Source organism: Marmota flaviventris, chromosome 1 (assembly GCF_047511675.1).
Source record: "Marmota flaviventris isolate mMarFla1 chromosome 1, mMarFla1.hap1, whole genome shotgun sequence".
Classification (NCBI taxonomy): domain Eukaryota; kingdom Metazoa; phylum Chordata; class Mammalia; order Rodentia; family Sciuridae; genus Marmota; species Marmota flaviventris.
In genome coordinates, this window is record NC_092498.1 from 55,441,484 (window position 1) to 55,469,359 (window position 27,876).

The following is a 27,876-nucleotide window of genomic DNA, read 5'->3' on the forward strand; positions in this document are numbered from 1 at the left end:
ATGATCGAACCCATAGGAAATCAGTATGTTGTGGCCAGGCCAGTGTACTCTGCAAACACTTTTGGAGAAGAACATAAGAAGAAACACAGACATCATAAGACATTTCTGGATCATCTCAAACTGTGTTGTAGGTAAGATATTTTTAAGGCATTGACATTAGGAATAAACGGAGACTTTCTCCTAAATTTTCTAGCTTTCAAGCTCTCCTTTCTGGCTCTAGTCCATAACCAAGGAGTCTTTTTGTCTGAAGTTTCCAAGTCTCCTACTCCCTGCCAGAGTTGGAAAGTTATGTCTAAAATGAATACTGTCTCAGCTAACGACATAGTCTTTCCAAATCAGATAACTAATAGATGGGGACGAGGAAAATTCTCAATTGAAATATAGCACAGTTCAAGCTAAGGATGACAAACAAATTCTACTACAGCTAAAGAAAAGTTGGTCTTTTTATTTTTTTAATATATTTAATATATTTAAGTTTTAGATACACACAATACCTTTATTTTATTGATTTTTATGTGTTGCTGAGGTTCAAACCCAGTACCTCACACATGTGAGACAAACACTCTACCACTGAGCCACAACCCTAGCCTAGTATTTGTCTTAAAAAAAAAAAAAAAAATTCTATGATGGTGACCAGGGATCTGTTAACCTGGGTATAGTAGGAGTTATATGGCTAGTTTGATCTTTAATATATTATCATCTTTACCAATTTTCCACCCACAGGAACTGAACTTAAAATTTGATATTAATTAACTGACCTGTGGTTTTCAATGTTTCAGCTGTTCCACACAAAAGGCCAAGAGAATTGCCCTGTCTTTCTTCCCCATAGCATCTTGGTTACCATCATACCGAATAAAGGAATGGCTACTCAGTGACATCGTTTCTGGTATCAGCACAGGGCTGGTGGCTGTACTTCAAGGTACCCTCCTCTCCTTTTTAGATATAATGCATATGCCATAAAATTAGATATAATGCATATGTCTTTTTGTGGGGGGGGGGGTGTGGGTGTGGTATGGTGCTGGAGATGCAACTCAGGGTTTTGTCCATGCTAGATACTCTTTTTACCACTGAGTCATACCTGCAGCCACCCTTTTAATGTGTACGATTCATTGGATTTAAGTATATTCAACAGGTTGCATATTTAACACCACTAATTCCATAACATTTTCACCCTCCAAAAAAAATCCCTTGCTCATTAACAGACACTTCACATTCCACACACCCCAATTTATCCCCTTGACAATGATTCTATGTCTCTATGAATTTCCCTATTCTGGATATTTCATAAAAATGTATCCATACAATATGTGGCATTTTGTGTCTGATTTCTTCACTTGGTATCATGTTTTCCAGGCTCATCCATATTGCAGCATAGACAAATAATGTTTTACATGATTATTCCATTTTGTTTATCCATTCACCAGTTCATGGACATTTAAGCTGTTTGAACTTTGAGCCTATTATGAATAATGCTATTATGAACATTTGTGTACAACTTTTTGTGTAAACATGTGTCAATTGCCTCAGTATGTACCTAGAAGTGTAATTGTTGGATCATATGGTAACTTCATGTTTGATCACTTGTTGAACTGCCAAATTATTGTCTAAAGTGGCTGCTCTCTTTTACATTCCCACTAGCAGTGTGTGAGGATTCAGATTTCTCCACATCCTTAACTTTCGTCTTTATTACTTTAGCTATCCTAGAAGGTGAAGTGGTATCTCGTTGTGGTTTTTAATTCGTATTTTTCCAATGACTCATGTTAAGCATCTTTTCTTGTACATATTGGCCATATGTACATCTTTGGCAAAAAGGGCTATTCAAATCCCTTGCCCTTTAAAAAAAGTTTGTCTTTTTATTGTCAAATTGCAAAGGGTATTTATATTTTGCACATATAGTTGCAAAGAACTCCTTATCCAACATATATTTGCAAATAATTTTTCTCATTCTGTGGATTATCATTTCAGTTTATTTTTTTCCAGTGGTGCTGGGGATCAAATCTGGGGCCTTGCATATATGAGGCAAGTCCTCCACCACTGAGCTACATCTCCAGCCCTTAGTTTCTTGAAAATATCCTTCGAGTACACATTTTACAAATTTTAATCAAGTCAGTTTATTTATTTTTTTCTCCAATTGCTTATACTGTAAGGGGTCATTTCTTAGAAATCATAACCTAACCCAAGGTCACAAAAATGTATACTTGTTTTCTTCTAAGAGATTTATGGTTTTCATTCTTACATTTGTATCTTTGATACATTTTTAATTAACAAGGTAACTTATTTTGTTTCCTTAAGATAACTTATTTTAAAGTTCCAACCTCAAATATCAGAAAAGCCCTAATGAGAATTTGTGAGATTCCCTTGCACAAAATAAGGATCCTTCTGCTTGTGTGTTTACAGGTTTAGCATTTGCTCTGCTGGTCAACATCCCCCCAAGATATGGGTTGTATGCAGCCTTTTTCCCAGTCATAGTTTACTTTTTTTTGGGTACTTCTAAACACATATCTGTAGGTAAGTCAGTTATGGTGCTAATGAATGTTTTATTGCTTTTTCTTTATGAGTTCTATTAGCCATCATTTCCCGTAAGACCTAGGACTGGGATTTGGGTAAAGGTCAGTCTTTGTATATACTGTATTGTAGTATGTGCTCCAGAGAGGCACAGGCTGACCACAGTTTGCCTTCTATTAATTAGGACCATTTCCAGTTCTAAGTATGATGGTGGGAGCAGTGGTCACAAATGTAGTCTCAGATGCCAGTACCACGATGGAATCATCTAATAGCACAGAGAATAATGACTTGATATTGGAGCAGAAGAAGCTAGTGGTGGCTACAACTGTCACGGTCCTTTCTGGAATCATCCAGGTGAGCACTTTCTCATAATCCGCTTGTTTTGACTAGTGTGCATTTTTCTGGGAATGTTTTCCCCTCCTCCTACCCACTCTTCATCTTCCCTTTGGTTTGCGTCCCTTGTTCAGAGGCCCAGAAGAAGTGATTTAAAAAGTATCACTCTCCACAGCCAAAGGGTTGGGAAGGAGAGGCAGATCCATATTGCAAAAACAAGTGAATGTGCATCTAGATAGAAGGGGAAAAAAAGGAGGGGAACAGGGTGGTGCAACTGGTAAGGAATTCAATACTCAAGTCAATAAAATCACTTGGTACAGTCATAAAACATAACAAGTAATAGGGACACTAGTAACTTCTGGATTTTTTTCTTCCTAATCCTTCAGTGACTCCAAGCTAATTGCAAGGGTTAGGGGCTTTGCACTTTGAACTGTTCATATCAAAGATTTGAGGGACAGTAGAGAAGATCATGGTGGAACCTAAAGACTCACTCTCAAGCCACAACACTGACACCATTTTGAATAGAGAAAATGCCATGGAAACGTCAGGATGTTGCTCAAGTTTACTGTTAGTGAATTTCTTGAAGAAAGAATAAATCAGTCTCTACAGTACATAATGTGTGTCCTACTTACTGACAAACCATGCAGTCAGTTGTTTGTAATACATTTCTGAACCTAAGAACAGAAATAAAACCCAACTGGACTTTGTGTACCCAGAACTTTGTCTTCATTCTGAAGACATGAGAGGAAAGAAAGGCCAAATAAAGGCCAAGAAAGTCCATTCCATTCACTTTACTGCAAAACCCTGATGCTTTGAGAGGAATTAACTACCCTTGTTCCCCAGCTAGAACCAAGCACTTTTGATGTCCAATATGCAATAACGTGTTTCTTAAACAGTCAAACAATGTGTTTGAGGGGATGGGAATGGACACTCACCCGTGCATGCTGTAGCAGCTAGAAAGTGTTGATTTCAAATTACATCAGCAAATTTATGAGGGCTGATGATAGATAAGATTCTGCTATAAATGGTTTATGGTGAGTCTTCTAAAGACACCGCACCTATAAATGGGTTAAATCTTGGGGGCATATTGGACTTATGTCCTCTTTTCTTTGAACATCATGTAACTTTCAACCTGGGGGGTGGGATGGGAGGGAATTAGAGGGAGGAGTCCTGAATGGGAGTTTTCCGGGAGGAGAGACAGCAGCCTCTTCAAGGCCTGTGCATGCAGGGTGAACCTCTACGCTGGAATCCTTTCCATGGCTGATCCTTTAGCCATGGAACACACGCTTTTGTTCTTCTCTTGCCAGCTGATCCTGGGGGTTCTGCGGATCGGATTTGTAGTGATTTACCTATCTGAGTCCCTGATCAGTGCCTTCACCACCGCTGCCGCCGTTCATGTGTTGGTTTCCCAGCTCAAATTCATGTTGCAGCTGTCAGTTCCAGCACACACGGACCCATTCTCGCTTTTCAAAGTAAGTGTTCCCCTCACTTAAAAAGAACTATTGAAATACATAAAATTCACCACGTGTTTCCTAGAGAACCTTCCTTTAGTGCCTTTGCTGTAGGGCAAACCTACAACTTCCAAAAATCAATGGGTTGTGAAATTGATTCACATTATAAAAAAGGTTGGTAGAAAAGAGAACACTGAAAATCAACCACATCTACCATATAGTTAATGTTAACAACAGAGGGAAAAAAAATAACCACAATCTAAGTGTATTATTAAAAGGTTTGCTATTTTTTCCTGAGTTTTAAATTTTTTCTCAAAGTCTAATTTTCAAAGAAATTTGCTTATTAATTTATTATATTTCTCTATTTCTCATAAATCAAGTCTTTTGAAATTGAAGTTGTTGAGTCCTTTATGCATGTCTGTTCATATAGCAAAAGGAAATTGTTCCACAGGTAGATAGGGCAGTGGTTCTCCCCTCCTTCAAAGAAAGCAAAGTAGAAGTATTAAAAGATTAAATTACAATAAATCTAGTTTTGCAGATATTAATTGGCTTTATTTGTAATTATAGAATCAATTGGACCAAAATGGTTCAGAATGCTTCACTCCACCACACAGTCTGGTTACATTTATAGTCGGAGGAAAGGAAGTGACATAGAGAAGATGGAAGTAAGGTACAGAGACAGTCCGCCTGGTTACAGCTCATGTCTGTCTTTTTTTGAAGATGGTTTGAACTGTCAACCTCTTGTGACTAGCTGAGTGAGACTCAGCTACTTGTTACAAGAGTAGTTTAATCTATGTACACATGAAGTTATGTTATTACATAAAAAGAAATTTATTTAGGTCAAATTAAAACAGAGGTAGTTTTAGACCAAACCTTATTCCCCCACTTTGGTTCAACTTTTTAATTTTGAGAGATTAACCCAGTTTTGTGGATAGGGATGTCACTCTGTATCATCATCATAAATGGACTTAGTCTCAAATTCCATTGGGAAATAGTGGAACAGTGGGGTTGGTAAAGTGGGAAGAACAATACAAAAAAAAAATTGATTGGTTAAAGGCTGATTAATTCTGGTTTAGTTTCTCCTCTTTCCCCCAGGAGTTAAAGCAAAGGGGACCATCTTTTTAGGCTAAGTCAGACTGGAATCACCTGTGTCTAACAGGGGGAAACTGTTATGTTTTGAGATCTATCTGCTTTCGTAAAGTTTCATCTTGGTTATGTGGCATTCAGCATGAGTGACTTCATTTTGGTTTGATCTGGTCTGGGGGAGGTCTATTGCAGGAGCTCAGTTTAAAACAATGACCTTCCATCATTTCATTTAACAATAGGTAGTGCTCTTAGTACTTCTATCAAAACAATCTTGGAGACAGATCTTGCTCTTTATTGGAGCAAACAGTCTCTCATTCCTGTCCAGAGCAACTCCTGTCTTGGCCCCATAGATATGCAACCCTCTGACTTCAGGAAGTGAGAGCATGCATTTAGGGAACTATTTTCCAAAAAGTGATCTGGAAAATAAGCCAACAAATATGAGGGAGTTGAACCTTTAAAAAAACAAGATTTAAGGGAATACAGGCCAGTCTTAAAAAAAAAAAAAAAAAAACTATCAGGGGCTAGGGATGTGGCTCAAGTGGTAGCGCTCGCCTGGCATGCGTGCGGTCTGGGTTCGATTCTCAGCACTATATACAAACAAAGAGGTTGTGTATGCCGAAAACTAAAAAATAAATATTAAAAAAATTCTCTCTCGGGGCTGGAGATGTGGCTCAGGCGGTAGCGTGCTCGCTTGGCGTGCGTGCAGCCCGGGTTTGATCCTCAGCACCACATACAAACGAAGATGTTGTGTCTGCCGAAAACTAAAAAATAAATATTAAAAAATTCTCTCTCTTTTTTAAAAAAAGAAAAAACTATCAGGGATTAGGAGTTAGTCCTTGGATATAACAGCAGTAATGGTTGTGAAATAAAGAACAACAGCTAAAGAGAACTAAGTGCAGAAAAGACCTGTTGTAAACTGTGAAAAGTATCCAACAAAATTTGACACTAGCCAAAGAGCTTCTCAGAAAAAGAAAAAAAAATGACAGATGTCCCCCTACACCAGGGTATCACCTCCACTAGGCTAATTTACCCTTCTCATACACACCTCCATGCTGGTCTTTACGATTTTGTAGTTTACATTTGACAGGAGCAGAACAAAGACTCACTATCCCTCTTCTGCCAGTCCTCCTGCTTCAATGTATATTTTTATCTATTTGGAGGTAAGTGTTGTATCCAAATTATGCACTAATATAGGAGCTTGGTGTCTTTTTTTGTGACTGTAGGTACTAGAGTCTGTATTCACCCAAATAGAGAAGACTAACATTGCAGACCTCGTGACATCCCTGATTATCCTGTTTATTGTATTTGTGTTTAAAGAGATAAATCAGCGCTACAAGTCCAAACTTCCAGTGCCTATCCCCATCGAACTTATCATGGTAATTGATCATCTTAAAAATTTCTTTCATATTCTAGTGTCATCATGTCAGAAAGTTTTCATCATCTGCAGATTTTGAGGTTTTAGTGGGGCAGATGCTATTTCTGCAGTTTCTGGGTGTACTGTGTAGTAGGATTTTTCTGTTCATTCTGAATTTAATAACTTCCTGTTATGATTTTGGGCTTATTCTTTCCATGTAAGACAAAGATGGTGCAGAGAGCAAGACCTCTAAGAAGACCAGACAACAGACCCATTTGAATTAGAGCTGTGGTTCTTTGCTTAACTGGCAGTCAGGATTGCCTCAGGACCTCTTTTAAAAAGAAATAGCAAAGCCCAGGCTAGAGAGGCTTATTAAAATGTCCAGGGTGGGTTTTGGCAGTGTTCCCCCACTTCAGGTTCAGACTCTTGGTTGCATCAAACATTTCTCACTTGGGCAATTTGCAACTTTGCAGACGGTGATCGCAACAGGTGTATCCTATGGCTTTGACTTCGAGCACAGGTTTAACGTGTCTGTGGTTGGTCAGATGGATACTGGGTAAGTGTGTCTTCTATGCTGGTGTCTCCGTGCATCAGCAGAGAGTGAGTAGACAGCAGTCACAGGAGAGTGCCACCCTGGTAAGAAGCCCCAGCACTGCACATGAAGAATGAAAGCTGGCTGCTGTCCTTCAAGGAAGTAGCTACAAAAGGAGTCAGGGTCCACTGTTAATATCAGGAAGTTTCTCCTGGTTAGAAGAACTCACAGCCAGGCCAGCAAGGACGCACATGAAAGTAAATGTTAGGAAAGTAGTGAGAGTTTAAAAAGTAGGCAAAAAAAAAAAAAAAAAAGAAAAAAACACTTCTTCTAAAGAAGCATCAACTAAAATCAGATTTCCTTGTCTGTAAATTACTATAAACAATACATAGTGCTTTGTTTGAGGTTACTGGAGCCAAGTTCCGAAAGTTCAAAAGAAACACTGAAGGAATACCTGTACACCGCTTGAGCAATCGATAGGCACACTGGCACACTCTGTCCTTTCTCATGGTCAAGTTCAAAACAAAGCCAGAGCAGCTTTCCCAGCTAGTACAAGGAATTTGAAAATATATTTTATTACATTTAGTGGATTGAGAGGGGAGATCTCTTTTTGTGTTGTCCTTTCTCTGCCCTCCAGGTAGCACCAGTTTCTTTCTCCAAGGAAAGATCATCATCTGTCAAAACAAATTAAAGACCACTCCTCTCCCCATGCTTTCCAAGGTTTTGAGAATGCCAGAAGTCAGCAGTTTTATGTATATCCTTGTTTTAGAATAGCCAAATTCCTTTAAGAACAGATACAGGTATATTTTTAAGCAAAAATATATTTTTATCACCAGCTCTTCAGGTGTTCCACTTAATGAATCTCAAACATCACTTCTGTGAAGTTGTGAAGTGGAAAGTAGGCTGAGACTAAAAGACTATTTCTAGGTTTTCCCTCCACCCTGTAACTTTCAGGTGATTGCACTATAAGATGCCAAATCAAAAATAAATAAACAAAAGCAAAATCAAAGAGAGTCTGGTCAGAAGCAGACGTTTTGAAAATAAATGATAAACTTCAAGATCACTGAGTGACAAAATATAATTTCAAGGTCAATGGACCTCTCTCTACAAGGAATGTGGGGTGGGGGAAGAACCTAGCTCATATTTATTAACCATTACACTCTACAGAGAGGCAGTGTGACCCATTAGGTAAACTCACATGTTCTAGAGGCAGAGAACAAATAACTAAACTCTGTGCCTCAATGCCCTGGGCTATAAAATAAGGCTGAAAAGAATAGCTGTCATACAGGATTTTCAGAAGGATTGAACTAGTTACTGCATGTGCCATGGTTAAGTGCTCGACCTACAATTAGTGTTGAAACTGCATTATGACTATTACTCATTTAGCATCCGAGTTAGGTAAGAGGCACTTGATGTGCTGTTTTACACTCTCATTTTTTTTTCTAAGCAACAATTGAGCATTTTAAATGTCTGTTAATTGCAAATACAATATTACTGGAAGATAATGATCATTAATTATTGTTGTTAATGCATATTAATGCTATTAATGCATATGCCACTTTACAAATCATTTTCATGAAGACACATACACCAAATGCAAATAACTTGGCCAAAGGGAAGTGCTGGTTGAAATACTGGAGGAAACACAAAGGATGTCATTTAGATGCAGAGGGTCCTGTAATAGAAGCTGATAGGCACTTTGTATTTCACAGTGTATAAATAGCAGTCCTATTCATCATTTTATTTGACCCTCCCACAAAACTATGAAGAAAAAAAGAACAGTTGTTATCATCCTCACTTTACAAATGAGGAATCTGCAGCTCAGGAAGGATAAGTGGCAGACCAGAAATGAAAACTTCGGACTGTAAAATCTCCATCACAAAAGTTTATGGCATTCAGAAACTAAAACAAAAGAATAATAGTAAGGTCCGGGTTATTTTGGCATCAAATGCAAAATTTAATTATATCAGAAAACAGGGATGGGGATATGGCTCAGTGATAGAGCACTTGCCTAGCATGTGTGAGGGCCTAGTTTCCAACCGTACCACCACAAATAAATAAATATATAAATAAGCAAGTAACATTTCTACAACCTTTCTAATTTATGATGTCAGCCAAGTATAGAAAAAATAGTACTTCTTCCAAATTAAAGCTGAAAATGTATTATCAAAGATGTTTATAAGCTGGGCATGGTTGCACATACCTCTAATCCCAGCGGCTCGGGAGGCTGAGGCAGGAGGATCGCAAGTTCAAAGCCAGACTCAGCAACGGGGAGGTGCTAAGCAACTCAGTGAGACCCTGTCTCTAAATAGAATACAAAATAGGGCTGGGATGAGGCTCAGTGTCAAGTGCCCCTGAGTTCAATCTGTGGTACCCTTCACCCCCCCAAAAAAAAGATATTTATAGATTGGATCCAATTAACCCACTTCCAATATGTTTTAGATCAGAAACAGATGTTTATAGGAACTGAGCATTTTAGTAAATTGATATTAAGTTTAAGATATAATACAACTAATAAATATATCTAACTCTCTAAGTTCATGAGGCATAAGCACAGAAGTATCCCTTGTGAAATGAACATTTCTCTGACACTCTATCACTTTAAACTATAACCCATGCTCATCAGGGCCATGGTTGGCTCTGGCAGCTCTCTGGAGTGTGGGGCAAAGTCCAAGACCCACCTGTTTGCTAGGAGTTTTCCATGAAATGTTATGGTTATCAAATGACTTTTTCTTTTTCTTTTCTTTTCTTTTCTTTCTTTCTTTCTCTCTCTCTTCCTTTCTTTCTTTCTTTTATTGTTTTGTTTTGTTTTTCTTCCCTTGTCTCAAAATTGTTTGCTCAAAGAGCCTTCACCTATGGATAACTATTGGAGGCACCAGAGGCGATGCTTTGCAATGTAACAATACAAGCAGAATGTAAATCATTTTGCAAGAAGCTTGTAGGGATAAAAGTGGACATCATAATGTAGGTGTGCTGGCAAAATCATATCCATTGTACCACTCTCATTGGACTGGATTTAAAATATTTTTTTCAAACCCAGGCAGTGTTGCTTTTCAACAAGATGGCAAATTCCAAAGGTCTCAGTAGGACGAAATTTTTGTTAAGTCACACTCAATTATTCTCAGCTTTGTAGTCATCCAGCATTGGGCTCTAATTGTAAAACATATTCATAGTCTATTCATCACTATTCCCATAGATCTGTCACATAGACATAACTCAGGCAAGATTGCATTCATTCCTTGATTTTTTCCAATAATCACATGAATTTATAAGCTAGTTGGTGACATGCAAACTCGTTGCATTTCAATTTCAGATTTGAGCCCCCTATTACACCCGATGTGCAGATTTTCCAAAACACCATAGGAGACAGCTTTGGCATTGCGATTGTGGGCTTCGCAGTGGCCTTTTCTGTGGCCAGTGTCTATTCCCTCAAGTATGATTATCCAATTGATGGCAATCAGGTAAGTACATAATATACCCTGGGTCTGATTAGGCAACTGTAAACAATATTTTGTGTACACAATATTCTTCTAAAACAGAATACTTCTAAGAAAACTTCCTCCTTGTTCTCCTGTCAGGAGTTAATTGCCTTGGGATTGAGTAACATATTTACTGGATCATTCAGAGGCTTTGCAGGGAGTACCGCCCTCTCCAGATCAGGGGTCCAGGAGAGTACAGGAGGCAAAACGCAGGTATTTCAATATCCTTGCTGCAGGGGCCATCCCAGAATTCATACCCGGGAAAACCAAGCTAAGGGCAGAGTGCAAATTGTGAAGAGAACTGTTTTGTCTGCACAGATTGCTGGGCTCCTCTCCGCTGTCATTGTGTTGATTGTCATTGTGGCCATTGCCTTTCTTCTGGCACCACTGCAAAAGGTAACACTCCTCTCCCTTTAGGTAACATGGTTTTCCTTGGGGTGATACGACAAGGGTCTTGGCTCTTAAGTTCTGAAAGCACAAACTAAACTAGGGAAAATGAGGTAACAGCACACTCTCAAATATTCTCTTTAGCCAGTCCTCCATGGTTCAAAAACATTTTCTTTTCCTCCTGGCAGCATTTTATGAATGTTAGGAATGCAGATGCCCAAACTACCTTATCTACTCTGCTCTGTGCATGTACGTAATGCAGAATATAATTAATGTTTAAGCAGCAGGGCGCCCTGGCACTGGAGCCTCAACATGATTGACTGAAGTGGAGATTTTCTTCAAGGCTGAGGTCATCACAGGCCGTCTATCTAATGCAGAGAGTGGTGCTACCAGCCACACAACCTGTTCTCAAAAATACGCCCTGCAGCTCCTAGAGGTTTGGTTTGACTCCAAAACCAACACTGTCCGCTTGCAGGATGGGAGCAAAAAGTTCAAGGTGTCTAATCAGAACCAGCATAGGTTGTGTACTTACCTGATTGCCATCAACTGGATAATCGTCCAGGGAATAGATGCTGGCAAGACACAGACTTCACCTATTCACCCTGGTGCTCCCCTAACTGTGAGGGGTTAGTTAAATGCTTGTAAATTGCTGCAGCATCCCCATTTAAAAAAATAACATCAGACCGTGGAAAACATAGGATCGCTAGGTAACCAGATGATGATAAATACAATGCATTGCTCTTTGTGGTTCTAATATGATTCAGAGGTAGTATATAAAGTACTGGTAGATCTACTTCTAATTCTGGCTCTGCCACTTATTTTCTGTGTGCTTCTGTGCCAATAACTTTACCTCTCTGAACCTCAAGTTCTCTATTTGTAAAATAGAGAGGAAATTAGTACCCAACACATACAGCTGCAAAAATTAAATGAGATGGTGTAGATGAAGTACTTAACCTAGGTCATTAACATGAAAGTTCATTAATATGAAAGTCATTAATAGTGTTATTATTATTATAAAAACATTCTATTGTTCTTCTGACTAGAAGGATATATAGTTCACCAATGTCTACTGGCTGTTATTTAAGCTTTTTTCCCAAGTTGGTTGGTAGCTGAAATGTGAATTTAGTCCCAGGCTTCTGGACATCCATTGTGATCTTCCCAAAGAGCTTCATTGGTCCAATCTGTCTTTAAACAATGTGGAATACTGTTTGCCAAAAACACATATCCTTCATATACTGACTCTTGATTTCAAAATCGATAGCATGAAAGAAGTCAAGAAGTCACCACTATATAAATAGAAAAAATGTGTACCTCAATAAAATTGACTACGTACACTTACCCTTACATAGAGCACCCTACTGTGTATCCTCAGAGTATAAATGTGGGCTCTTCCTCCCCCAACAACTTGGAGATGCTGAAGAGACAGTTGCCATTTAAAATCCTCTTTCCTGAATAAACCACACTCCAGGACATTGTCCAGAATGTCAATCAAAACACCTTCCTCAAAGAATCCACGTGATAATTCTCTTTAGATGATCGTGTCAGGAATGTCACTCAACCTGAATAGCAAGTTTGCTTCTTTTCATCATATGAAGGAAAAATAGCTCATAATAAATTGGACTACATTTGTTGAGAACTTTATTTGTTATATATTTATTTATATATAAATATATATTTATATATTTGTTAAGTATCAGCAGAGTTTTAAGCATTTTATACCTATTTAGTCCTTTATATTAATTGCAATGTGAATGTCAGGTTCCTGGTAAAATCATCCTCCTTTCTTTTCTATGCTTTCTCAATGCTCTACTCTACTTTTAAAAGTACTCTATTGTATATATATATTTCATTATAAATTGCTTCAAAGTATTGTTCCATAGAATACTGACCAGTTGGGAAATAACACCTAATGAAAAAAAAAAGTCTCTAAAATGTTGTACTTTACCTATTTCACACTTATACTAAAGTCCTACAAAAGAAGGAGGGCCATTGAGTACAGAGTCCTGTGAGTCTCACACCAGCAACTACAGCAGTGACATTTCTTTTTTTTTAATATTTTTATTAGTTGTTGATGAATTATTTTTTACTTATTTGTATGTGGTGCTGAGAATCGAACCTAGGAAGTCACAAGTGCTAGGCAAGTGCTCTACCGCTGAGCCACAACCCCAGCCCCAGCAGTGACATTTCTTAAAGCTGTAGTACACTATCAAAACCTGGGCATTGACATTAGTACGGTACTAGCAAATAGATTACAGACTTTGTGCTGTTTCCCCTTACTTCTTAACTGACATTTATTTGTATGCAATTTCCTTTTTAAAGTTACTTAAGACCATGTTTGTCTAAACAATGATCTCTAGTCTCAGAATGAATCAAATGAACAGCTTAGATAATGAAATGTGAAAGTTACTTGTGAAAATTAGAAATACCCGAATCACTTAAACTTTCTTCAAGATATAAAAACAAATGCTGCATTTTTTTTGGATATCGGGCTTTCACGGTATGGAAGTAGTCAGTATACTCAGAGCAGAACAGCTCGTATGTTGCGGGGGCATTCCTGCCATTGTGTTAAAATCTGAATAAGGATGCATATACTTAGCTATTCAGCAGGTTTCACCAGACTTAGCACAACTCTCACAAGACCAATTATGGCATTCTTGGGTGCAAAGAACTGGAAGCCTGAAGCTTTTTGAGGAAATCTGAGTTTAGTGAATCCATAATTCTGTGATGTCAACACTAGGGCTTTGTGAGAGGCTGTGTTGTCAGTGGCAAGTACTAGCGTGGGGAATATTAGTTTGTTATTAATTATTCAGCTGAATAATTATAGAGCCACTCCCATATGCATTTACTGTAGTACCTTCTAAGGGTACACCAGGAAACAAGACACATACAGTTCATGCTGTCAGAGAGCCTACCTCAAGTCTTGGTTAACTTTTTGGGATCTTTAGCTTCCTCTTACAAAATGGCACCATTGCTGGTCTTCACCAAAGATTGGGATTCTCATTCCAGAACCTCAAGTTCCCAAAGCTTTTTTTTTTTCCCCACAAAGGGCAACCCCCATCTCCTCAACTTTAATAAATAGATACACATTACACGGGCTTTGCTTAGGGAAGAATTTATTCTAGTGCTTACCTGCCAAAGGTCTGAAGATCTACCTTTCTCTGTCCCAAGGTGGAGGCTAGTAAGTGCCATCAGATCATCTATGGCAAAATCACAAAGAGCAATTCAGCCCTTGTCACTGTGGGGACAATAAATGCAGGGGCTAGGTCAGAGTTCTAGCTCTAATGTGTCTGTCTTGCATGGCATTGGACACTGGAAAAGGGTGTATTCTTTGATATGCTTTGAGGCCCACTAAAGGACTCACTTATCTGCAGCCTTCACCTTTGCTTCTATATGGTTTATTTGATTAACTTAAAGTACATCTGCTGTCTCTGTGTTTCACAGTCTGTCCTGGCAGCTTTGGCACTTGGAAACTTAAAAGGAATGCTGATGCAGTTTGCTGAAATAGGCAGATTGTGGCGAAAGGATAAATATGATTGTGTAAGTAGATGCAATGGTACTGGAAAAAGAGATGACTCAGGATGGTAGTTTATTTGTTGATGTAAAATATATATTTACATTGTAAACTCTATGAAATTTTATTTTTATATGTCTGTTCAAAACAACCTCAGATTGTTTGATTTGCCGTCTTTAAATTGCATACTCTAATGGACATTCTCTGAGATTTTAATATAAAAGGTTGGACTCCCACAAGTAGAAAATGCTCCACACAACACTAGTGCAGGACTTTCTTAGATCTACCTTCTTTTTTTTTTTTTTTTTCTTCAGTACCAGGGATTGAACCCTGGGATGCTTAACCACTGAGCCATATTCCCAGCCCCTTTATCTTATTTTATTTAGAGACAAATTCTCACTGAGTTTCTTAGGGTCTTGCTAAATTCTTGAGCCTGGCTTTGAACTGGTGATTCTCCAGCCTAAGCCTCCTGAGCTGCTGGGATTACAGAAGTGAGCCGCCATGCCTTGCAAAACCTAATTTTTTCTTACAGTCATCATGAATGCCACAGAAACTCTGAATTTTAGGGGTGGATTTTACTTTTGTTCTTCATTACACAATGTATTCGTTTTCAGAAAATCTGTGAAGAATTGAAATTCTGAACATTCCTTCTGGAAAACACTTTTTCTTTTGAAAAGGCTCCCCCTTGCTCTCAACATGCCTTGCTGTGAGAAGCACAGTCCATAATTTACTCAAGGCCAAAGTCTATGATGTAAAAATGCTTGTCGGCATACACTGTGGTACTTAAAGAACTAAAGTAATAAGTTACCCTTGGTTTACTTTTGTTCCTGATAGATCATTGTGGGGATTTAAACACCCTTTTGGCATGCTAAAAGTCTCTTAGAAACAGTAGCCATTGATTAAGTGAGCAGACCAAGAATTAGATTGGTATAGGCTCTACCAGTTAATCTTCTGATTTTAACAACTAGGCTGGTTCTGAAATTTTTGTTGTGAAAATTAGACTGTTTCTTTACTGGTTCAGAGGTGAAATTAGAAATAGATGCATTTTCTTTGGCTCTTTTTATATTTGCTAGTGTTTCTGTGGCACAGACCCTGGGTCTGCAGAAATGACCTCTCAAGACAGTCCTCCTATGTACTTTGCTCCCTGGACCAAGATAACAACTTCCAACCTCTGCTTTTGGCCCCGGAAGTTCACACGTTCTCATAGCTCTGGGCATAAAACATTGTACTTTACTCAAAGTAAATTGTATGCATCTGTTGCTTTCTTTTTACAGTTAATTTGGATCATGACCTTCATCTTTGCCATTGTTCTGGGACTCGGATTAGGCCTGGCGGCAAGTGTGGCATTTCAGCTCCTCACCATCGTGTTCAGGACCCAGTTGTGAGTGCTCATTGTTCTCTGCATCCTGGCAGGCTTCGACCTGCACAATCAGAAGAGTAAAAACTTTGTCAAGGGTTAAGAGGAGTTTGGCTAATAGGCATGCATATCTATCAGGACTAACAAGTACAGCCTTCCTCAGATTGCTCACCTCAAGGATGGAAGGGTAATAGAATGGCCCAGCTACAGAGCGAGAGCCCAGGGAGAAGCTTGCTTCTGGTCTACTTCTGGCTTTGATAATAATTCAAAGAAATCATTTAGATCTCTGAGTCTGTTTGCCCACCTGTAAACCAGAAGTGATCTATGCTAAGTGAGTTTAATTTCATTGTCTCAGACCTGTTAAAACACGGGAATGTGTTACTGAGAAGACAGTGAAATTCTCCAGCCTTCTTCATAGGTTATTAAATTGCACTCTCATCTTAAAAGCCTGGAGCTGGGTTAGAGAACTTCTCAAAGGCCCCTCTAGGTCTTAATGTTCCACAAAGACTGGAATTATTCTTAATAGTCATGCAGTTCAAGCATCTTTCTGATGTTTAAATCTTTGTCATGTATCAACCTGTATTGTATTAAGTGGTGTGATTATAAGGAAAAAGAAGGCTCCATGGGAACTAAGGCTTTCTAGGGCAGAAGTCACCATAATAGTTAAAGTGATTCCTTGACTAACAGAATATGCTGGTACTGAAATACATTGGTATTGCTTTTGCACTTTTTTATTCATTTACATTTTTATTGGATTCTTTACTGGGGACCCATCAAATACAGAAACAAACTGAATGGTCATATAATCAAGTAATTTTACTTTTCCATGTCTTCATTCATATCACTGCCTTACCTCCTTTAAAAAGCTATAGTATCCAGAATGAACATGGCAAAAGGTTACGGCATTGCTTTGTAAACTGGCAAATAGGAAACACTGTTTTAGGAGCTGTGGGAGGACACAAAGATAAGTAAGCAAAGTGTCTGCCATCTAGAGTCTCTGATGGCATAATGATTCCCCAGTTTTTTAAACTGAAAAGTGAACCTGTGTTGATATGCTAGAAAGAAAACAATGTTAGCTTATAGGTCTAACAAATATGCATGAATAATTTATTTGCTGTTGTTTTTCCCTACAGTCCAAAATGTAGTACACTGGCTAATATTGGAAGGAGCAACATCTATAAGGACAAAAAAGACTATTCTGATGTAAGGGAGCTTCATTTTTGTCTTTGACTTGCTAAATGATATTTATATGAATCTACTGGGTACCATCTAATATTCCTTCTCTGCCTTATAGATGTATGAGCCGGAAGGAGTGAAAATTTTCAGATGTCCATCTCCAATCTACTTTGCAAACATCGGGTTTTTTAAGCAGAAACTTATAGATGCTGTAAGGTTTGGGGTTGTTCTTCTTTTTTTTTTTTTAATTTTGTTGAGTCTCTGGGAATGAAATGTTTGGTTTTTAACAAGAACGTTATTGACTTCATGTATTCTGAGGCTGAGTTGTATCAGCGTTTTTTGTGTTCCATGTCCCACGGCAGGTGAAACTGCCATATAAGGGATCCATTAATGTGTTCTGAAATAAGCCTCTTTAGATGAGGTCCAATATAGAATCCTTTAATCCAATTCTGCTATAGAGTAAAAAAAAAAAAAAGACTTACCACAGGTTTAGACTGCTGGTTTTTAATAGATATTATCTTACATATTTTCTTTGGGCATCAACTTCAGAGACAACAAAGGAGCATTTAATATTTGACTGGATCATGGAAGAGATAACAGTTGTAAATGAATATTTAACAGTAAATACTGGGTGTTGGTAAAGGTGAGAAGGAAGCAGTCTTTAATATTGGGAAACAAAAGCTCAGAACTCTTCCTAGATACAGACCTTTTGGTCTGATCTGTGCCTTGCATAAAGTTGCCCTAAGCCTCATTATCATTCAGTATGCATCAGATATTACACTACCTAAGTTGGGTTTTTGTTTTTTGTTTCTTTTTTTTTTTTTTCTTAAGACTCCAGACAGCTTTTATTGAAAAGATTATATGTGGTGCTGAGGATCGAACACAGGGCCTCACACATGCTAGGCGATTTCGCCACCGCTGAGCCACAACCCCAGCCCCTTGGTTTGTTTTTTTGTTTTTGGGTAGCAGGGATTGAACCTAGAGGCATTTAAATGCTGAGCCATATCTCCAGCTCTTTTTTATATTCTATTTAGAGGCAGGGTCTCACTAAGTTGGTTAGGGCCTCAATAAGTGCTGAGGCTAGCTTTGAATTCTCAAAACTCCTGCCTCAGCCTCCGGAGGCACTGGGATTATAGATGTGCACACCCCCATGGCCGGCTGCAACTATTTTTTAAAATGGGATCCTTTTGTATATATGGCTTTCTATATTCCCTTTCCACTTAATCTAGTATCTTTCCCTCTAACTACATTTTTTTTTTTGGCCAAAGATTTTTGTTACATATTTGATCCCCCTTTCTTACTACTCTTGAACTAAAATTATAGCAATAAGAACACATTTGTATTGAAAAGGGGGAAATGAAGGTTAACTCCAGAGCTAATAACAAAATTATAAAATAAAGTCATATAGGGATAGGTTTTATAAAATATAATCAAATAAATTGTAATAGAACAAAAATTATATACAGAAGCAGAATTCTCATTAGGTATCACTATACTCAAATAAAATTCCCTAACAATAGTGAGGGCTCAAAATACAAAAGAATTCAAATGAGGCTTACATCTATTAATGTATCATTTGTAGATAACTCCTGGACTGTATGGAGAATTTTAAATGTTGATAATTGCATATGGACTAAGCGAATCACAGGTCTGACGCAATGTTGTTGCCGATGTTGTTTAAATCATGTTTGGATTTTATCACAGTATCCTTATTTTGTGTCCTAAGCCCCCAATGCATGGCTAGTTATAAGAATTATGCTATTGAGGTGGAATATTCAGTACTCTTGTAACAGAGCAATGGGTTTTTCAGGTTGGCTTTACTCCACTTCGAATTCTACGCAAACGCAACAAAGCTTTGAAGAAAATTCGAAAACTGCAGAAGAGAGGCCTGCTACAAGTGACACCCGTGAGTTGCCTGGCCCATTCCATGTGTTATATAGTTAACAGTTCAGTAAGATATAAGTCAAGGTGTGAGTCCTGTTCCTTTAAATGAAATGCCAGATAAACAAGTTATTCCATGTGTCACTGTTATTTCAAAAATGGTCTCCTCAAATTTTTTGTCTTGGGAAAAGTACCAAGACAAGTGTCTACAGTCCCATTGCTTGACCTGACTTTAAATCTATGCTCTAGAAACTCCTTGGTTATCCTCAACATATCCCTTTCTTACTACTCTTGAACTAAAATTATAGCAATAAGAACACATTTGTGTTGAAAAGGGGGAAATGAAGGTTAGCTCCAGAACTAATAACAAAATTATAAAATAAAGTCATATAGGGATAGGTTTTATAAAATATAATCAAGTTATGTTTTTCACAGTTAGAATTATCATGCTTGTTATCCTCTCCTGCAGAAAGGATTTATATGTACTGCTGATGGATTCAAAGATTCTGATGAAGAGCTAGACAACAATCAGATGGAGGAACTAGATCAGCCCATCAATACCACAGATCTGCCTTTCCAGATAGACTGGAATGCTGATCTTCCCCTCAACATCATGGTCCCCAAAATCAGCCTCCACAGCCTTATTCTCGATTTTTCAGCAGTGTCCTTTCTTGATGTTTCTTCAATGAGGGGTCTCAAAACGGTAATTTATTTATTTTTCTTAATGGAAATAATCAATCATTAACTAAAAGTAAAAATTATAGTTATGGAAGGATGTTCCTTTAGATAATACAACACTGAATTAGAGGTAAAATTTAATCTTACAATATTCCATGAAAGGGCTGAAGGGGAGGGAGTGGTGTGTTCCATGAATTCTTTAAAAATGCATTTCCCATGGAACTGCTTACAATTTTGAAGGTGACCAAACCCCATTCTAAAGTAGGCTGAACCTTCTCTCAGACAACTATGCTCACACTCCTGTACAATCTGGGCATTGAAAATGGTGCTTTCAAATCCTGTGGGCATGTATCTAACATTATCCTGAAATCAGAGAAGATTTGGAAAGGTCAGGGAAACAGCGGAATAGTGCGTCTTTTTTTTAATCCTCATTCATTATAAGTTGGTGGAATTTCACTTGGCTATTTACAATAATATCAAAAAACAGATATATAAAAGAACAAGAGTTACATGTGATTTAAAAATATGGCAAAAACAATCAAGTTGCAGGTCTTTCCACAATTTCATTAACATTTTTAAAAGCAAATAAATATGCAACAAAGATGCAAAAACAGAAAATTTAAGAAATTCTACATTTTCCTTAGGTTTTCACAGAAATCTTCCTAAGTAATCTGAATTAAGATAAGATCTATTAAATATGAATAAGCTGGACACAAAATTAGGAAATGGGATCAGTTTAGTTTTCTTCCAACTTATCTTGAAATTGGTTTTGACACTACATAATTCTCAAGACTGCTTGCCTTTTCTTTTTTAGTTTCATTTTTGTTTATATTAGCTTTTTTTTTTTAATCCCAGCAGCATAGCACAAAGGACAGGGACAGGGGTTTTTTTCAAGCCCCAGCTCTTAGCTCCAGATTTCTAAAAATGTTTGTTGATGATGGTGATAATATTCATCATCAGCATCTAACCTGATCAACAGTTCATGGAACTGTTTAATATTGCTCCTATCATCACTGATATCTATTTTTAGCCTAAAGACTAATACAGAGGATAAATATTCCTCAGTGCTAGATATATCAAGTAACTGTGGACAGGAACAATGAATGACATATAGGCCGTAGTGTTTTGTTTTAATGTTACGTACCCAGAAAGCTCTAGTTCCTATCATCCTCACTAATGATATTAGTTTAAAATTAAATCATAGAGCCAGGCACAGTGGCTCATGCCTGTAATCCCAGCCACTTGGGACGCTGAAGCAGGAGGATGGTGAGTTCAAGCCAGCCTCAGCAATGGCGAGGCATTAAGCAATTCAGTGAGACTCTGTCTCTAAATAAAATACAAAATAGGGCTGGGGATGTGGCTCAGTGGTTAAGTGCCCCTGAGTTCAATTCCCAGTATCAATAATAATAATAATAAATTAATTAATTAAATCATTCTTGATGTTATGAGTTTGAGGCATGAGATTTTCTCAGAACACTTCCCTCAAGATTGATCATTTTTAACTTCTTATTGAGGAGGGAGGAGGGCTGTTCTATTCAGGTTTCTTTCTTTCTCTCATAGAGCCTTGTTTTTAACTTTAGTATCTACCTATGCTATTACCTCTTTTCAAAATGTAAAAGGTTCTGAAAGTAATATATCCCCCAGAATTGTTTTCCTTATGTATCTGATAAGTGATACTGTTCCCTAAAAAAAAAAAAAAAATGCACTTTTTTTTAAACAGATTTTGCAAGACTTTATCAGGATCAATGTAGATGTGTATATTGTTGGAACTGATGGTAAGTTCTTTTATATTTATTTTATGCTCTGATACTAACTGCAGGCTCACTGCCAATGCTTGATCTAGACAGCCTCTCCAAAAAACAGGTATTTTATACAATCATCAAAAAGGAAACCTAATTCGCAATTGAGCCAATAAAATTCCCTATGGAAACAGTTTCACTGTGTTTGAGTTGTGTTGATATATAATTAAATAAATTTTACAGTTTGAATTCTTAGTAAGCATCAAATGAGCAAACATTATTTTTTTACTCCAAACTTGCTGCATTAGTCATGTTTTGTGTCTCTCTTCCTCTCTTCCCTTGCATTCCTCTGCTATAACATCTTGATTTAGGCTTCCCTTGGATAATGAGAATGCCCTTGTCAATGTTATGGTGATGTCCAGCTTCTCAAGATTAATGGCCTCCTTTTCAGTCTCCTCCTGCTGGAGCTTGCTTGAACATATGACCGTTTCATTGGCATTTGTCTTCAAAATTCTCACTCCCTTGACTTCTGTGAGTTGAATTCCCCTCCTACCTCTCTAGTATTTCCTCTGTTTCTGACACTGGTGCCTCTCCTATCCCTTAGCAGTTTGTCTTCCCAGCCTTCTACCTTAAACTCCACAGTTCTTCTTCCATGAACTCCTAGTCAATATCCTTCACCCTTACGATAACTTCAAGCGTACCTGCATGTTAATGGATCCCCATACCATACCTCCAGCCCAGACCTTTCTTCTGAGCTGCAGATCCATGTATTCAATTGTCTGCCTGTCCCCCCCAGGCACCTCCGACACACGTATTCTAAACTATATAAATGACCCTTCTTTCCTTCCTAAACTGCTCCTTCCCTATGTCAATTACCACATCACTTTTCATCCAGTTGCCCAAAATGGAAACCCCAAAACTCTCTTTAATTTCTCCCTCTCTCCTTCCCTTTACAGGTAGTAAGCCACCAGCTCCTAAAAATATTTCAGTCTCTTCCTTGGGCGGGGATGTGGCTCAGTGGTAGAGTGCCTGGAAAGCATGAGGCTCTGGGTTCAATCCCCAGCACACATCTCCCCGCTCCCCTCCCCAAAAAATCAGTCTCTTCCTCTCCATTTCCACAGCCTTAACCCAGATCATTATAAGACCTTTCTAACTAGTGTTTTTGTCCATTGCTAGAATGATCTCTTATCTCATTTTTTTTTTCTGACTAGAAAATTCCTTCTAGAATTTTCCCCAACAATAACTGTGACAATTTCTTCCTTACCCAGGCAGTGCACTGGATCTTCAGACTGTTTGCATCTGTAGAATGCACATCACATAATTCTGCGGTTCTGTGTTTGCGTCCCCACTAGACTGTAATCTCTTCCAAGGGCAGTTATTAGTATTGTTTACCTAATTATCTAGTTTAGAACATGCCACACAACTACTATTTGCTCTGGGAGTGGCTATAGCAGTGAATGACAAATCCCTGCCCTTGTGGAGCTTATAGTTTCATGGGAAAGTCAAATAATAAACAAAGCAATATTTAAGATAGTACTATAAAGAACAAAGCAGGGTTAAGGATATAGAGCCATGGGCATGTTGCTATTTTAGACTAGCCATTAGGGATACCCAGTAATGTGACCCTTGAGAAGAGACTGAAATGAAATATGGGAGTCAACCTTGACAGTATCTGAAGTGTATTTTAAGTGTTTTTATTTTAAGTGTATTTTAAGGAGTATCTTGTACAACTAGTACACAGATCTGCAAGGAGACAGAATTAGCACCTTTAATCTCTCTTGCCCCCTATCCCAAGTCTACAGATATATTCAGTTCAAGGGTTGCTTAAAATTATAAATGTTCTCACTCAACTATTAACTCTTAATTTACTAAACAATTTTATTCCTTCCCCATCATTCCAGATCTCTTTGAAAGTGTCCATTCCTGCTGCCTGGTATCCCTTCTCAGTCAAACCAACATCACCCCTCTCCCCTACCCTCTCCCTCGGTCACCTGTCAAAAGCTTGCCTGTGAGCACTTTCCCATCTCCATACTTTTGCTCCTCCTCTTCTTCCACCTTTCTCCAAATCATAGATACTAGAAAAGTGACATCTATTCAGTTAATTTATCCCAGATACCCACCAAGAGGAAACAATTTTTACCTACTGTCTCAGAATTTCCATAGTACATACATGTCCTGCACCTCTCTTCTTGAACAACAAAAAGATAATACGAATACCTATTGTGAGCTGGGCATTATTTTTGAAACTAGTAATAAAGAAAAAACTGGACTGCTCCTTTCCCTAATTATTTTATAAAACACTTTTTCCTTTCAGTACTACAATTATATATAAATATTCTATGTTCCTCCAGGGTGAGATTCAGATCTAATTTGCCTTTTGATCCTTTTTATTACTCAGCCAGAGCTTTGCACATAGTAGACATGAAGTCATATTTGGTTGAATGATCTGTACAAACAAATGCTGTTTAGTGCCTATGAGAATGGGATTTCTCAAAGGTGATGGCAGTGGTGATATGAAATCCTAAGGAAAATGCTTTCTAATAAATCCCGGCAGCTCTGGGAAAATGGGCTACAGTTAAGTAACTGGTAAATGATAGGTTTGGCAATCAAAAACCAAAGCATATCACAGATCTATCATGTTTTGTGTTTTGAAAGAATACCAATTTTTAATAACTATATTTGATGTTCTAGCCATTGAACAGGGAGATTAACTTACTAGGTTCCTGCCTAAATAAATGTGGATTAATTTTCCAGGAACTACTTCAGATTTTCCCATTTGAATCTTTTCCTTCTTCCTTTTTACAGTAGGGCATTAAACAGGTATGTTTATTAGAAAGGTACTCTTTAATTCCAGGAGACATTGCACTAGTGATACAAAGTTATCCTATTGTTGGAACCCACACTTAACCAAATGTCAATGAAATGCACATTTGCAAATGGAATTTTAAATTATCAACCTCAAGAGGAAAACCTGCAGCCAATAACTTCTTCCTAAGTGTGACAGTTTCTTTTCTCTCTTCAGATGATTTCATTGAGAAGCTTGCTCGGTGTGAATTTTTTGATGATGAAGTAAAGGACTCAATATTTTTCTTAACAATTCACGATGCTGTTTTGCATATTTTGATGAAGAAAGATTATAGTAATTCAAAGTTTAATTTCAATCAGGTACCAGCTCTTTGATGACATCACATTTATAACAAACCATTTGCATTTCTTAATTTTTCATTATATTTGAACATTTTAAAAACTATACTTTCATTCTTTTTCTTAGAAGAAAGAAATGAAATCTGATTTTACCATAAATACAAATGGAGGATTGCGTTATCGGGAATATCAGGTAAGATTCTTCAACAGACTTATCTTTATCTAGATATCACAGCAAATAAATAAATAAATAAATAAATAAAGTAGTAGGGCCTCTTCCAGCATACTGTAAAAAGTCTAGTAGTTGTTTGTTTTTGAGTCTCTCTGCCTCATCCCTAGAAAACTGAAGCAATGCCAACCAATCTCATGGGAAATTTTGAAGAAAATTAACTCAAACCAGTAAAAACAACCCCCCCGCAAAAAAAAAAAAAATAAAGCCAGGATAGAAAACAGTGATGATAGATCTCTATTCATACAGTACTGAGAATATCTTTTTTTATTTTTCAAACTACTTATAGCCATGATCTTATTCTAGCCTTGTACTAAGTCATGAGACAGAAGAGGTATTGCTATTGCTGTAAATAGATGAATTAGTGATGGAGTTGAGAAACTAATCCAGGTGCATGGGATGTCCTTAGCACAGTGCTTAGCTCAACATGAAAGTTAAGTTCTTTTCCTTCCTTATGAGATGACTTACCAATCACTTAACTGGATAGTTCCATTTCATTCTAGAATGTCAAATCAAAATGGGTTTCTGTTTCAGGACAGGTATATGGTGGTGGATCCCATTCATTAATTCAATCCTTACAACAATATACAAAGAGGATATCAATATTAGAAGTGAGGAAATTGGGAAAGAGTTTCAAAAAATTTGTTTAAGGTCACACACCAAATGACTATAACAGAATTTAAACTAGCACCTACTGAGGACAAGACCTGAGCTCTGTTCACAATAACTACTTGTATTCTTTGATGAAAGACTAATGGATTGAGGATCCTGCAAAAATCTACCAACTTATCTTCAAATACAAGAAGACCGGTGGTATTTTTCTTAACTGAGGAAAGGTCTAAGACAGCAAAAAAGAATGTAGATTAGAAATGAAGAAATGTTTAATGTAAAATAACCTGGACCAAAGAGTAATAGCAAAGGTTAAATGAAGAGGTCATTGCAGAAAGTTAGGGAGACCAAAGATGAGAGGAGAGTCAAGTACCACCATGCTACCTTCCAACACTGGTTGAATGATCTGTAGAAACAAATGCTGTTTAGTTCCTATGAGAATGGGATTTCTCAAAGGTGATGGCAGTGGTAATATGAAATCCTAAGGAAGATGCTTTCTAGTAAATCCTGGCAGCTCTGGAAAAATACAAACTCAGCTCCTTGCCCAAGTACAATAAAAAGTACCTGGAGATAAGTGCTCTATCTGATGTGTGTGTGGTAAGAATTTGTTCCTAATTAGTAGGCTCTCCATTCACCTGATTGTTTCTTTTGCTTCTTTTGCTGAGAAGCAGCTTTTTAGTTTGAGTCCATCCCATTTATTGATTCTTGATATTAATTCTTGTGCTATAGGAGTCTTATTAAGGAAGTTGGGGCCTAATCCAACATGATGGAGATTTGGGCCTACTTTTTCTTTTAATAGACACAGTGTCTCTGGTTTAATTCCTAGGTTCTTGACCCACTTTTGAGTTTTGTGCATGGTGAGAGACAGGGGTTTAATTTTCTTTTGTGGCATATAGATTTCTAAAACCCAAGAACAGTGTTTAAATATGATGCTGATCCAAGCTTTAAAACTTTAAAACAAGGAGCCATGCTGTACCTTGCCTTCCCATATTAAAAAAAGAAACATTTTGGCCGGGCTCAATGGCATGTGCCTATAATCCCAGTGTCTCAGGAGGTTTATGCAGGAATATTGAGAATTTGAGGCCAACCTCAGAAAATTAGTGAGGCGCTAAACAAATGAGTGAGACCCTGTCACAAAATTAAAAATGAAATAAGAGGGAATGTGGTTCAGTGGTAAAGCACCTCTGGGTTCAATCCCTAGCACCAAAAAAAAAAAAAAGTAACAACACTCCTGACTTTGCTTAGAGGAAGTCAGCATTTGTGGATAGGCTACTAGCAATAATTAGAGGTAAAAACTGAATGTGGCTGGGGCCAGGCACTGTGCTACGAAAATTCCTTGGAGGAATTCCTTGGAGTTTGTGTGGTCCCTAAAACAAATATAAAGAAATATATTTCGACAAAACATTATATTGTTATTTTGATTGGGCAAAAGCAAGTCTTTGAAACACACACATACTAAAAATAATATAACATGGATCTACATTAATCAAGTAGTAAATCATCAGTGCATTCTGATCACTAAAATTGAACACAAAAATATTTCTTGATGACTCCAGAAAATGCAACTCCTAAAATGATTATTGAAAGACAAAATTTAACAAATCTTTTAAAACAAGAACTTTTTCTTTTTGCAGGTACCACTTGAAACAAAATTCTAATCAAAATATAATTCAGAGGGACCCTCATCTGGCTGTCACATGAAGAACAACTTTATACCCAGAAAGTTATTGATAAGTTCATACATTGTATGAAGAATATTTGTATTTGACAGAATTATGTTTCAAACTTTGGAACGAGATTGTTCTAGCATGGTATATTTTTCACATATCTATATAAAATTATGTAAATACTCTTTAATTTTATACCTGTAGATTTATCAAAGGAAAATTATTTTGTATATATGTATTTTTGTAGCACTGTCAGATTTCCATTCAAGTCAGAACTTTCACAATGCTTCGCAGTGTCTTTATACCACTGCTTTGAATCTCATAATTTATACAAGTCATGCTAATATTTCTCCATTTTAAAAAATTCAGTTGTACAGCAAATGTGTTGTTTTATTAAATTTGTTATAAGCTTTCTGATACATGCTTGCTGTGGGTCCTTTCTATAGTGGTCTGAATAGAAAACTGCTACATGAGAATCTTAACAAAACCCCTGTGATGAGACTTCTCTGCACAGATTTTATGACTGCTCCTCCAGCTTTTTAAAATATCTAACCTACTATCCAGATTGACACAATCCTCCTAATGTCATATGTGTAACTATAATTAGCTTTTGAGGCAAATCCTTATTTTCCCCTTCTTACTATGAAAAATGTATAGGCTAATGTGGGCTATAAAATGACAAAGCAAGGTAAAGAGAGACCATGATGGACAGATAGCCAATTTTTCCTGGCCTCAATGGGAAGAAAACAAGTGGTAGG

General features: G+C 37.5%; 1 protein-coding gene across 1 annotated transcript; it reads left to right on the forward strand.

Annotated features, from left to right (window-relative positions):
• Nucleotides 1–27,109, forward strand: Slc26a3 (solute carrier family 26 member 3). The gene is made up of 20 exons (XM_027926450.2): nucleotides 1–131; nucleotides 780–919; nucleotides 2,398–2,508; nucleotides 2,690–2,859; nucleotides 4,146–4,310; nucleotides 6,599–6,751; nucleotides 7,203–7,285; nucleotides 10,575–10,722; nucleotides 10,840–10,953; nucleotides 11,059–11,136; nucleotides 14,569–14,664; nucleotides 15,913–16,019; nucleotides 17,129–17,198; nucleotides 17,290–17,382; nucleotides 18,982–19,077; nucleotides 19,522–19,755; nucleotides 21,451–21,505; nucleotides 24,492–24,634; nucleotides 24,741–24,806; nucleotides 27,086–27,109. Exons 1-20 carry the CDS (start codon nucleotides 1–3, stop codon nucleotides 27,107–27,109), a joined length of 2,277 nt encoding a protein of 758 aa, XP_027782251.1.
• Nucleotides 27,110–27,876: the final 767 nt, after the last annotated feature.

What these genes read in the sequence shown, in the direction of transcription:
- Slc26a3 (XM_027926450.2), top strand. Translation starts at nt 1, where the DNA reads ATGATCGAACCCATAGGAAATCAGTATGTTGTGGCCAGGCCAGTGTAC. An exon ending in GTTGGTCAGATGGATACTGG is followed by an intron (nt 7,286 to 10,574) that starts GTAAGTGTGTCT and finishes TTTCAATTTCAG; the next exon opens with ATTTGAGCCCCCTATTACAC. An exon ending in ATCGTGTTCAGGACCCAGTT is followed by an intron (nt 16,020 to 17,128) that starts GTGAGTGCTCAT and finishes TTTTCCCTACAG; the next exon opens with TCCAAAATGTAGTACACTGG.